The sequence below is a fragment of the Podarcis pityusensis genome, assembly GCF_964106645.2.
Source record: "Podarcis pityusensis genome assembly, chromosome: 16".
NCBI lineage: Eukaryota > Metazoa > Chordata > Lepidosauria > Squamata > Lacertidae > Podarcis > Podarcis pityusensis.
The window spans coordinates 31,095,433-31,109,027 of record NC_138041.1 but is presented as its reverse complement, the minus strand read 5'-3'; the positions used below and the strand labels follow the sequence as shown (position 1 = coordinate 31,109,027).

General features: G+C 44.1%; 1 protein-coding gene across 3 annotated transcripts in view; it reads right to left on the bottom strand.

Moving 5' to 3' along the window:
• Positions 1–13,595, bottom strand: part of TANGO2 (transport and golgi organization 2 homolog) — a gene marked incomplete at its 5' end in the record, with an annotated part of 95,072 nt that overhangs the window by 55,745 nt on the left and 25,732 nt on the right. For all 3 annotated transcript variants that reach the window (XM_080985244.1, XM_080985246.1, XM_080985245.1), the window contains one exon: positions 6,682–6,804. In XM_080985244.1, the coding sequence (XP_080841370.1) occupies positions 6,682–6,804 (123 nt within the window). The remainder of the gene's footprint in view (positions 1–6,681; positions 6,805–13,595) is intronic.

Genomic DNA, 13,595 nt, shown 5'->3' with positions numbered 1-13,595 from the left:
ATCTTGCAAAGGTAACATAGTCTCTCATCCTCCCTAGGAAATTTACTTTAATTAGTGCCACCCATGTCCCAGTTTGTATCTAAGGTCCTTTGGGAAGAGAAGGCAGACTGCAAGGTAATGAGGATTCTGTTTGCTCCATCTACTGATATGAAATTAAAAACAGGGATAGGGAGCCTGCAGTCTTCATGTTGGATTAGTTTTCATCTTTCCCTCACTACTGACCATGCTGGCTGAGTCTGATGGAAGTTGGGAGTCCAACAGCCTCTGGTGGGTCTCAAGTTTCCCACTCCACCCCTTTTAAAGCCAATTCTGTGCATGTTCAGGTGGTACTATGCACCTTTTGCTGCTCTCCCTTAGGTAGCAAAGCATCTTGAGTCAGCCCTGTAAAGGTGGGAGGGCTGCTTGGCTGAAAACCAGAGCACCATTCATGTAATTGGAGAAGTGGATAGCAGTTATTGCCCACTCCCAGTTTTACGACCAAGTGGTAACATTCATTTTTATTTTTCATTTAAATATGCAATATTTTATCCTGTGTAGGAAGGTTTCAGGATTGCAAATTTTCTGAAAGACACAGTAGGTTGTATCCAGAATACATTATCTGAAATGAATGGGACAAGTTAGGAATGACTGGGGCTTTATCTGTGCCATGCATTTAAAACTCATTTAAAAATTGTTGCTTCCCTCCAAGTGCCTTGGGAACTTGCGCTTGTTAAGGGTCCTGTGAGTTGTTGGGAGACCCCCTATTCCCCTCACAGAGTGGTTCATCAGACAATCCCTCTTCCCAGGGAACTATGGGAATTCTAGTTCCACAAGGGGAATAGGGGTGCCCTAACAACTCTCAGCATCTAAAGGGGATAAAATGGTATAGCGGTGCTTTAAATATATGGTGCGGATGTGCCCCAAGGGACTTCAATGGGGACTAACTTAAGTCTTTCTCCAACACAATGTTCCAAAGCAACACACTGGCTGGGTGCTAAATGAGAGGAAAGATCCTTCTTTCATCCACTTGAGCAATGAAGCATACATTAAAAAGGTATTCAGATTTAATGCAAGAAGTTAGTCAAGAAACACCAACATTTAAGGGTGACCTCTGAAGCAGTCTGCTTTCTTAAGCCAATTAGTTATAATATATTTGGTCATTATGAAGTAATTTTGATGATCTAGAAGGGACTATAAAAGCTGACATTAATTCATAGGAAGAGAGGGCTTTGGCTACAATGGCTACACACTTCTAATCAATGATCTAAACTAGTTTTACGTTCAGTGGAGTATCTTTAATCTCAATTACTGCTTGGTTTCATAATGCACAAATCACAGACTCAAGGGCTACTGCAGTTTCACATCCCCCAAGCATTACATCCAAAGGGAAATGTTTTTGGAGGGTTCTGACTGATATGAGTTTGTCTTACACTATGGAGAAAGGAAGAAACTTGCCCACAGGCACTGCTCACGAGCGGTCATTATAGAATTAGCAAGATTTGTCCACCTATGCTTTGGTGGAATTGAAAACTGGAGAAAACTGCTTACGCAAGTAAAGCAAAATTCCAAGTACAGGCAACATGCACAAGATGTTTGCTGGTGCTTCAGACTGGCATCGAGATTTGCCAGGTTCATTAGAACACTTCAATATACAGTTGTACCTTGGAAGCTGAATGCCTCGCCAGTCGAACGTTTTGGCTCCCAAACGCCGCAGACCCGGAAGTGAGTGTCCAACGTGACTTCCACAGCTTCCGATTGGCTGAAGGACCTTCCTACAGCCAATCGGAAGTTGCGCCTTGGTTTTTGAATGTCTTGGAAGTCGAATGGACTTCCGGAATGGATTCTGTTTGACTTCTGAGATACTACTGTACAAGGCCACACCTACCTTTGCATACTGGTGGGGGGACACCCTGCACCTCTTTGGAATCACCTGAAATTCCACTTGTTTATTATATGTAATGGCACAGTTCAGGCATCAGGGCCAAGCCATGGTTTAGTTGCTATGAGTAAGCTTTAAGCTTGCATGTTCCTTCTCTTCCTTCCCTCCTTTCATCCAGTTCACTCGCTTATTTACTGGACTGAGCAAACCACAGTTTGTGGCAATGGCCAAATCGGACAAACTTTGGTTTGGGCAACCCTGAATTCGGACCCCATTTCAAACCGTGGCTTCCAATACTGGTTCAAAAGCATACAGGATATAAGTGAGCAAATTAAAGTAGGCAAGGGGAGGGAATCCATGAGCCTGAAGCTCAAAGACCACAGTCAAAACAGGGCTGCTAAATCTGCACTGGGTCTGTGTTTAATTCCTGAATGTCTGTTAGCCACAATGCAACTTAGAAACTAAACTTCTTAAATTGGGTGTGTGAATGCAAGGTTCTAAATTCATACTTTATTAGAATACCTTACTTCTTTCTTTCAAAGTCTCCATATTGGAGAACAGCAGCAGAAGTGCTCTTCTCCAAATAAATTATACAAGACCCTAAAAATAGCTACATAACCTCAACTGTGTTAAGATTTATGTAACTTCTTAATGTGGGGGCAGAGAGAGATGGAAGCATGAGAAATCATTCCATTGAAGCAATTTCCTGTGATATAATTCAGTTCCATAAAAAGATTATGAGATTATGGCTCTGAAAGCTAAAACCTGTATTTACAAAAAGTAGCAATTTGTATCTCAAAAATGAGATTTATAAATCTTTATATGTATGTGAGAGTGAGTGAGAGAGAGAGAGATGTGTGTTTAAATGGAAAACATTTATACACAATACGGAAGAAGTATATTGGAAAAACCTGGTTTTGGAGGAATCTCTGCCTAAACCCTAGCTACAAGACATAGCCAGCTGTCCACTACCACAAACTCCAGCTATCTGCATGGTTTCTCACTGCCCTGATTTTTCCCTTTTGGGTGGGGACTTCCTAATATTGCATTAGTATGAGATGCTGGCATGGTCATCAAAGAAACACAGGAAGTCAGACCACTGGTCTATGTAGCTCAGCATCACCTAAGGTGACTGGCAGTAGCACCTCAGAGTTTCCAACAGGGGTCTTTTCCAGCCCTACTTGGTTTGCCAGAGACTGAACCAGAGACCTTTGGCATGCAAAGGTTATGTCCTACCACTGAGCCATATATATGGCCCTGTGCCCAAATAAGATTCTGGCTCCAAAGGTTCAATCTCACAGCAGGTTAGTACTTGCATCTGATTTCTATCACACGCAGCCTCTATAGATCCTGACCGTAGTATATGGTCTTGCAAACCAGTGTGTTCTTATGTGTGTGTCAATACATTTTATCCCATAGGCTTGTTTTACAACTGAGCAGTAAGTGGAAGAAAAATGGTACTCTGTGCTCAATGTCTATTTTTACAGGTGGTACACACTTTTTTTGTGCAAGTTTTAGATCTAGTGAATATGATGATTAACCCAAGTAGAATAAAAAAACAAATAAATAAAGAGATGTTCACGTTACATGTCATTTTGCAAACTGTATTGTTCTGCCCCTTTGGTTTGTTCTCCCCCTGTGATTTATCATGCTGATGTAGCCTTGACCAAGTTTCTTTCTATTCTGCAAATTCAGGATTTGCTTGTACATTTGTCATTTTTCTTGCTGTCTCTGTTATTTAGTATTTATTATTCTCGTATGGTTCCCAAGTATTTCATCCTTCATTAATCTTACAAGTTTCGTTTACAATGCCAGTATCTTTTTTTTCTTCTTTCCTATGTGCATGACAAATTGATGAAGGATGCTGCTTAATACTTTTATTTATTTATTTTAACAACAACAACAAAAATGCATCTTAACATTAAAATACTAAGGCAGTGGGCAAAAAGGGGGTGGTGGAAATAACGTGGTTACTGCTGGGAGGTGGCGAGAATGGGGAGGAGACTTTGGCTCAATGAGGCAGGGCATCTAGCTCCTCCTCCTTTGTGGGAAAGGAAGCCAACACAGGCTAATTTAATTTCACATATATGCTCACGGGGTCTGAACTGGCGGTGACGGACTAGGAATGAGACCTTGGGTTTGTAGCAGATGTCGACCCAGTGTGTTGCAGCAGTGGATAAGGCAAAGTCCATGCTAGGGAGGATTATTAGGAAAGGAACCAAAAACAAAACTGCCGGTATCACAATGCTGTTATACAGATCTATGGTGCCAAAGCATCAAGGATACTGTTGACAGTCCTTGTCACGCTCACATCGAAAGAGAGTCAGGAAAGGGTTAAGAAAGGGGCAATGCTCAAGGGGATGGAGCAATTCCCCTATGAGGAAAGGTTGCAGTGTTTGGGACTTTTTCCGTTTAGGGAAAAAATTCAGGTAAGAGGGGATATGGAAATAGAGGGCTTTTAAAGAAGGTTAGGATGCAGGTGGCGCTGTGGGTTAAACCACAGAGCCTAGGACTTGCTGATCAGAAGGTTGGCGGTTCAAATCCCCATGACGGGGTGAGCTCCCGTTGCTCAGTCCCTGCTCCTGCCAACCTAGCAGTTCGAAAGCACCTCAAAGTGCAAGTAGATAAATAGGTACCGCTCCGGCAGGAAGGTAAACGGTGTTTCCGTGTGCTGCTCTGGTTTGCCAGAAGCGGCTTAGTCATGCTGGCCACATGACCCGGAAGCTGTCTGCGGACAAACGTCGGCTCCCTCGGCCTATAGAGCAAGATGAGCGCGCAACCCCAGAGTCGGTCACGACTGGACCTAATGGTCAGGGGTCCTTTAAAGGAGGTTAGACAAATTAATGGAAGGAAGGGATCTATTGAAGGTTACTAGCCATGGGGGCTATGCTCTGCCTCCACCTTTGGAGGCAATAATGCTTCTGAATACCAGTTGCTGAAAAAACACAGGAAGGGTTCTTGGGTCCTGCTTACGGGTTTCCCATAGGAATCTGGTTGGCCACTGTGAGAAAAGGATGCTTGACCAAGATGAGCCATTGGCCCAAACCAGCAGCTTTCCTTATGCAGGGAGGCAGCATAGGCCAGCTCCCCCTCTTGCATAAGACTTATGGGGTACAGTACAACAGGCCTGACGCTGCGGGGGGAAATGAGGATTGGATGGTGACAAACAATCCTGTGACAGGAGCCCTAAATGCATTGGGCTTTGCAACCGCTACATGTGACAATTGGCATGTGAAGGCTCAGGAGTCATCAGGCAGAGGTGAGTGGGTGCAATCCTGCTGACCCATGAGGCACTGAGCATATGCACATTAAATTTGTGAAGAGGACTCTAGCTCTACCTCCTAACTAGGTGTTAATGGAGAAATCCGAGGGCTCCCTTGGACAAAAAACAAGGACACCAGCCAGGAATATCAGAGCAAAACAGCAGCCAGTAACTTGGTCTTTATTGAAGACTGTCACGACAGGACTCCCACCTGCCACAAGGTGAAACAAGATGGAAGCCCCGTACAAAAGAGAACCCAAACTTTTATTAGCTGCTAATCCCCATGTTACACCCCCCAAACTACATCACTAATACATCATGGTTACATCATGAAAGAAGAGGTCTGGTGGCAGTAATCTGAGCATCCTGGACCCTGCCCCATTCCTCCCCTTGCCCTCCAAAACACCCATCAAGTGGAACAGAAGAGATATCTACATTTCCCTGTTTCACAGCCAAGTTAATCACACTCTTTTGTCTTCACCTGGGTTTGTTATTTCTGGAATGGCTACCTCTGGCACTCAGGTATCAGGATGCCAGGGATTATTACTCAGGCAGAGCTCAGCTCAGAGTAGCTGAGCTCACATGTCTATATGAATTTATGAAGTTTTCCCAGTGAGCCAGTACATAGATACATTTATCAGTGAATTGTTACATTTGGTATTGTGCAGCAGAGGCCCTTTGAATACAGTCATAGCTCGGGTTACAGACGCTTCGGGTTGCGCGATTTCAGGTTGCGTACCGCGACGAACCCAGAAGTACCGGAACGGGTTACTTTTGGGTTTCGGCACTTGCGCATGTGCAGAAGCGCCGAATCGCGACCCGCGCGTGCGCAGACGTGGCGCTGCGGGTTGCGGACATGCTTCCCACACGAATCACGTTTGCAACCTGAGCGTCCACTGTAAATAGGAAGAAACTGTGATGAAGTGTTTTGTGGGGACAAGTCACAAAAGTAATTGTGCTGATTTTGGTAGTGGGATGCATGTGCATGATATCTAATGGAGGGGTAACCCCCCCCCCCACCTTATACATTGGTACTTCGGGTTAAGTACTTAATTCGTTCCAGAGGTCTGTTCTTAACCTGAAACTGTTCTTAACCTGAAGCACCACTTTAGCTAATGGGGCCTCCTGCTGCTGCCGCGCCGCCGGAGCCCGATTTCTGTTCTTATCCTGAAGCAAAGTTCTTAACCTGAAGCACTATTTCTGAGTTAGCGGAGTGTGTAACCTGAAGCATATGTAACCTGAAGTGTATGTAACCCGAGGTACCACTGTACATAAATTCCAGCAATATAGGAAATATGAAAACAGGTGCAAACGACAATGCTCTACCGATTCAATTCTACCTTTTCCTAGGCGCCAGAAAAAAAAAGGGAGAGGGAGAGGAGTGTTTTCTTTACGGCATTGGTTTTTCATTTAGGAGACAAATAGGAGGTTAGATTAAGGTCACAAACAGCACAGCAAAGCCAGCACAGCGAGCAATCCCATGAATAGTGTTACATATCCCAGCAGCTATGGCAGCAAAACATTTAGATAAGAGACTAATATAACCAGAGTTGAAAATTACCTGTATGCATTTTTGGAAACAGGTCGCGGGTCAAACTTAAAGAACAGAATGCACATGAGTAATTGAGGGGGAGAAGTTGTGCTTCTTCCGGAGAGGGTCAGTGAAGGGTCATACTGCAGCAGCCTGCAAATGAAACATATGCAATGAAGGACCAATCTGACTTCGAAATTTACAAAGAGACACTGAGAGGACGGGTCTTTGGCACTGCCTAGGTTTTAAATGGGAATTTAAAGTTCGGAGGAGGAAAGCTTGCAGGCGGTTACTATTTTGGGGTGGGATGCCATCCCATACAGGCAAATTGCGGTCACACAATTGTAGTTGACTGGGAGGTCTGGTGCAACAAACCTGTTTCCCCCCAAAATTGGGCTTTTTAAAATACTGGTAAGTGAGGGCAGGGCAAAATGCACCCAGAGGTAGGGCTTGCTTTGGTGCAACACCATCTAACCTCCTCGCAAACCTATCAGAACAAATGCTCAATAGGCGTCCGCAATGTACTGATACACCTAAAAGCAACTAGACGCAAAGGCTTGGTTTAGACCAGATTTCTCTAACCTGGTGCCTTCTGGTTCTTTCAAAAAACAGTCCCCATCATTCCTGGCCATTGGCCATGCTGGCCGGGGCTGATGGGAGTCGCAAGCCCAAAACACGGGGAAGGCACCAGAATTGGGAAGGCTAGTTTAGTTAATCATCCAAGTCGCATTTTGGAACCTTGTGTTCATGCACGCTTTTGTCCACTGGCATGTTCCAAATCCCTCCCCCTTTTCTAATTTTGTTCAAGCTATGGTTTACTTCCAAACTGAAACGGAAAACTCAGATCAAGCCACGGTTTCCAATTCTGCCCTAGAGAAAAAGGATAGCTTTCCCGACTCAAGTGTCTTGACAAACTGCATCTCTTGAAACTACGAAGAATGGGAGCAAATCACCTTGTGCAAAGAGGAATGGGAGCCTGAGGTTCGTTCTGGCTCCTCCGAACCATGGAGGACCAGGCAGCTGTACCAGTTGGGAATGATGGGAGTTGTAGTCTAAAACCCCAGACTGTGGAATGCTCTCCCCAGAGAGGCTTGCCTGGCACCATCACTACATGTTTTTACACGCCAGGGTAAAAACAACCTCTTTACCCAGGCCTATGGCTATTCAATAATCTATGACCTGTGAAAGTGTGGGGGATTATTATTATTATTATTATTATTATTTTACTATTAGGCTGTCTGCCATTATGTTTTTTATTATGTTTCTTTCACTGATGTTCCATAATGTGTTTTCTTAATGTTGTACAATGCCCGGGGATCTTCTGATAAAGAGTGGTATATAAATTGAATAAATAAACAAAACATCTGGAGGACATCAGGTTGATGAAACATAGGGTTTGTGTACAGATTTTTACATTAGTATAACTTTTAAATGTCACTTGTATTAAGATGAAGAAGGTTTAAAATTGGAGCATGAAGAATACGATAAGGTTTTATGGACATGCATGAACAAGTATTAAACAATCAAACCAAGAGGGGGAGGGGAGGGAAGTCAAGCAAAATTTACTTATGCTTTTCCCCTGTTTTTTATTTTACTTCAATTTTTTATTTTTTATTATTTTATGCTATTTTTGGAAAATTAATAAATTGTTATCAAAAAAACAAAAGAAAAGAGGGAAGCACATGGAATCAAAGGAGGAAGTTACAAGAGTGACACTCTTTCTCACTTCCTCTTTCAGCTCTATGTGCTTGTCAAGGCTCAGATTCGATCTGACTTTTACCCAGATCCCTTGGTGTGTGTGTGGGAGGGGGAGTATGTGTGCATGTGTGTGTTTCTGCACTCTTTCTCTCACTTTCTTGAGGGGAGGGGGCAGTTTGATGAAGGGGAGGAGGGAAGTGAGGTGGTGGTGTCCACAACGCTTGCTCAAAAATCCAGATGTGTCCATGGGTATAAAAAGGTTGCCGACCCCTGCAATAAGGTGACGGGGAAGATCATCTCCCCAAGACCATGAAGAACTGCTGCTGCAAGGGCAAAGCAGACAAAATATGGGGCTTAATGGACAAATCGTCTGACCTGGTTTAAGGCAGCTTCCTATTTGCTTCGTGTGCATTTCCTAACAAAAAAACACCTACATTTGCAGCCTGCTTAAAGATTTCAGTCACATTTGGACGGCTCGAAAAACATTCTTTTACCTTTTCAAATATTTTCTAGAAAGTCCCACTTTGGGGACCGTGTCTGGTAATGAAACCGCAATGTAGCCTTACTCCCCCCCCCCCACTGAAAACGGTGATTACAATGGCAGCAGCTGAACTCCCAAATGTTTCACTGCTACAGACAGCCTGCATGTATTAAGGGTTTTCCAGAATGTGGAGATGGCGGTACAGCAGAAAGGCAGATCAATACCTGAACTCTATAACTGCGCTGAATAATTAACTTAACCTTGCCCCAGTGAGTGATGACCAAGGGGTTTTTATTGAAAACAAATTAAATTATTTTTTATGAGCCCAGGAACATTGTTCAAGATAAAGTGATCTTTTCTCATTTCCACGCTACGCTCTGCTTCTAATTCAAGCCCTACATTTCACAGTACCTCGCCAAACCCTCCCACAATATCCCACATTCTTAATTCCAACAGAAGGAAGCCATTTTCTGCAGCATTTCACACTGGGTTTCCCCCCCCTTCCTTTTTTGCTCTTTACCACTAAAAACAGAGTTGCATGTGCAGCGTTCATATGAAATCTTAAAACTAATTCAAGCCTGCCAAACCAGCAGCTTGCTGCTGTCAAGCCACAGATCAGCTCAATACTGATAGAAGTCCACTACCCACTGTCAAGGTTCCATAATGTTCAGTTGCCAAAAATTTGATTTTGTTCAACAATATTTACATGCCACTTCATCAAGAAAAACTTCTAAGGAGGTTTACATAAAACAAAACATTCGTTTGAAAAATGACAATACGGTCGTACCTTGGATCCCGAACGCCTTGCGAGTCGAACATTTTGGATCCCGGACACTGCAAACCCGGAAGTGAGTGTTCCGGTTTGTGAATGTTCTTTGGAACCCGAACATCCGATGCAGCTTCTGATTGACTGCAGGAGCTCCTGCAGCCAATCGGAAGCCGCACCTTGGTTTCCGAACGTTTTGGAAGTCGAACGGACTTCTGGAACAGATTCCATTTGACTTCCGAGTTACCACTGTACAGTGGTACCTCAGGTTACATACGCTACAGGTTACAGACTCCGCTAACCCAGAAATAGTGCTTCAGGTTAAGAACTTTGCTTCAGGATGAGAACAGAAATCATGCTCCGGCGGTGTGGCAGCAGCAGGAGGCCCCATTAGCTAAAGTGGTGCTTCAGGTTAAGAACAGTTTCAGGTTAAGTACGGACCTCCGGAATGAATTAAGTACTTAACCCGAGGTACCACTGTAAAACCAAACACTGAAAACAAAACATAAAAAATATATGAAGTCAGCTGCCCTCCGCCATATTTCTAATTTAGTCATTATTGGGCCACCAAAATGATCAAGGGGATTGGAGCAGCTCCTCTATGAGGAAAGGCTGCAACATTTGGGACTTTAAGTTTACAGAAAAGATGAGCAAGAGGTGCTATGATGGAAGTTATAAAATTATGCACGGCGTGGGGGAAGAGAAAATATTTCTCCCTCTCTCATGAGACGGGTACTCAAGAAAAACATGGGACAATGGGGCTGAATGTTGGAAGATTCAGGACAGATAAAAGAAAGCAATTCTTCAGGCAGCAGATACTTAAAGCATGAAACTCAAGAACAGTGATGGCATCCAACTAGGAAAGCTTTAGAGGAGGATTAGACAAATTGATGAAGCATAAGGCTATCAAAAAACGAAGATCATGGCCACTGGTCCCATCACCTCCTGGCAAATAGAAGGGAAAGAAATGGGGGCAGTGAGAGATTTTACTTTCTTGGGCTCCATGATCACTGCAGATGGTGACAGCAGCCACGAAATTAAAAGACGCCTGCTTCTGGGGAGAAAAGCAATGACAAACCTAGACAGTATCTTAAAAAGCAGAGACATCACCTTGCCAACAAAGGTCCGTATAGTTAAAGCTATGGCTTTCCCAGTAGTGATGTATGGAAGTGAGAGCTGGACCATAAAGAAGGCTGATCACTGAAGAATTGATGCTTTTGAATTATGGTGCTGGAGGAGACTCTGGAGAGTCCCATGGACTGCAAGATCAAACCTCTCCAATCTTAAGGAAATCAGCCCTGAGTGCTCACTGGAAGGACAGATCCTGAAGCTGAGGCTCCAATACTTTGGCCACCTCATGAGAAGAGAAGACTCCCTGGAAAAGACCCTGGTGTTGGGAAAGAGGGCACAAGGAGAAGGGGACGACAGAGGACGAGATGGCTGGATAGTGTTCTCGATGCTACCAGCATGAGTTTGACCAAACTGCAGGAGGCAGTGGAAGACAGGAGTGCCTGGCGTGCTCTGGTCCATGGGTTCACAAAGAGTCGGACACGACGAAATGACTAAACAACAAAAGGCTATCAATGGCTACCAGCTATGATGACTATGCTCTGTCTCCACAGTCTGAGGCAGTAATGAATACCAGTTGCTGGAAAAACCATAAGAAGGGAGGGAGCTCTTGTGTTCGGGGTCCTGCTTGCAGGTTTCCCACAGGCATCTGACTGGCTGCTGTGAGCACAGGATGCTGGGCTTCATGAGACTTTGGCCAGATTCAGCAAGCTCTTCTCGTGTTCTTAAGGGTTCTTCAAGTTGCCAGACCCCCTTCCCACTGCTTGTGTATCAGCTCTATCTGGTACGCAGGCTGAGACCCTACCTACCTGCAAACTGTCTCGTCAAAGTGGTGCACGCTCTAGTTACGCTTGGACTACTGCAATGTGCTCTTTGTGGGTCTACCTTTGAAGGTGACTCGGAAACTGCAATTAATCCAGAATGCGGCAACTAGACTGGTGACTGGGAGTGGCCGCCGAGACCACATAACACCGGTCTGAAAGACCTACATTGGCTCCCAGAACGTTTCCGGGCACTATTCAAAGTGTTGGTGCTGACCTTTAAAGCCCTAAACGGCCTTGGCCCAGTATACCTGAAGAAGCATCTCCACCTCCATTGTTCTGCCCAGACACTCAGGTCAAACTCCAAGGGCTTTCTGACGGTTCCCTCGCTGCGAGAAGTTAAGTTACAGGGAACCAGGCAGAGGGCCTTCTCAGTAGTGGAGCCCGCTCTGTGGAACGCCCTCTCATCAGATGCCAGGGAAATAAACAACTATCTGACTTTTAGAAGACGATCTGAAGACAGCACTGTTTAGGGAAGTTTTTAATGTTTGAAGTTTTATTATGTTTTTAATGCTCTGTTGACAGCCGCCCAGAGTGGCTGGGAAACCCAGCCAGATTGGTGGGGTATAAATAATAAACTCTTCTTCTTCTTCTTCTTCTTCTTCTTCTTCTTCTTCTTCTTCTTCTTCTCCTCTGCAGCACAACCTACCCAGGACTCGTTCTATTCTATTCTTCTGTTTAATCATCTGGTATATTGCTTCGCTTCGCATTGCAACTTGTAAACAAATAATGAAATATTTTCTGCCATTGAAAATCATAAAACCATGAAGTCATTTGCTACAAAGAGAGGATGTGAGAAATCATTTATTATTATTATTATTTTAAATACAGGCTGGAAGTCTTGAGGCACTTTGCAAGAAAGTTCTCCTTTCTTGCCACTTTTAACAGCAAAAGGCACTTCTGGGCCTTGCTTCTGCCAAAATGTAGCAGATAACAAGCATCTGCAAACTACTGCCCTCTGCTGTCAAGTGCCACAATTTCCTTTATCAAACGGCCTTTGAGAATACGCTGGGGAGCCATGAAGCAGAAATGCTCAACTGCTGGGTAAGGTGGTGTCAGTGTGAAAACTAAAGAGGACTTTGTTCTCTTGCTAATTGACATGTTCCAACAGAAGATAACAGTCAATGAAGCAGCTTATTCTTTCCTACTGGAAACAAAAGAATCCTCATCAGAGGCGGATTTAGGGGAGAGCAACCAGTGTGAAGCCTCTGGGGTGCCGAAAATATGATTTACAACGCAGCGTGAGAGGTGGAGGGGCACCAAATTTTGGCATCACACAGGGCTCTGCTGAAATTTGAGGCCCCAATATCAGCCACTGTCCCCATTTACATGGGAGGCTTGCTGGTCTCAAGGCAGAAACTGAGCCAAATCATTGGTCCATTTAGTTCAGTATTTCTACACTGATTTGCAGTGGTTTTCCAGGATTTCGGGTAGGGAGCCTTTTCCAGCCCTACCTGGAAATACTGGGAATTTAACCCAAGTATTTCTACATGAAAAGCAGGTGCTGTACCACTGAGCTATGGCCACATCAGACCCACATCTCAATGGCAGAAATGCTGGACCTGAAGCATTTACCCCCCCCCCCAAAAAAAAGCACTTACACTTGATCTTAGCCAATAGCTATTATTTCACAAAAAGTATCAGCTGACTCTTTAATACAGTGGAGACTTGTACTAAAGTTGAACAGAAGCTCCTCGGGCAGTTAATAAAATCAGCATAAATATCACATCATAGTAATTGGATATAGCAAATTTAAAAAACAACTAAGGACAGACAGGTCAGGAACTGCTCAGCTACTGGTAAGTCTGAAATCTGTACATTAGCATTCTAATCGGCTGAAAGCCATCTTGGGGCAAGGGGGAAGGTATTTTTTTTTGCAAGTCTAAAAGCTGAGACTCTTTGGGCAAGTGCCACGTGCGAGAAGGTCCTGGATCTCAGATTCACCTGCTGTGCCTTAGATGGAACAAGTTTTCCTTGAAAGATCTTAAGAGACAAGAGAAGAGACATTTTTAAAGTGAACACCAGAATCCTGAGGATGTTAGTTAGTGTTATGCAAGTGACAGAGCATGGTTTTAAACTGAGGACACAATCCAGAGGAATCCTGTAGCTT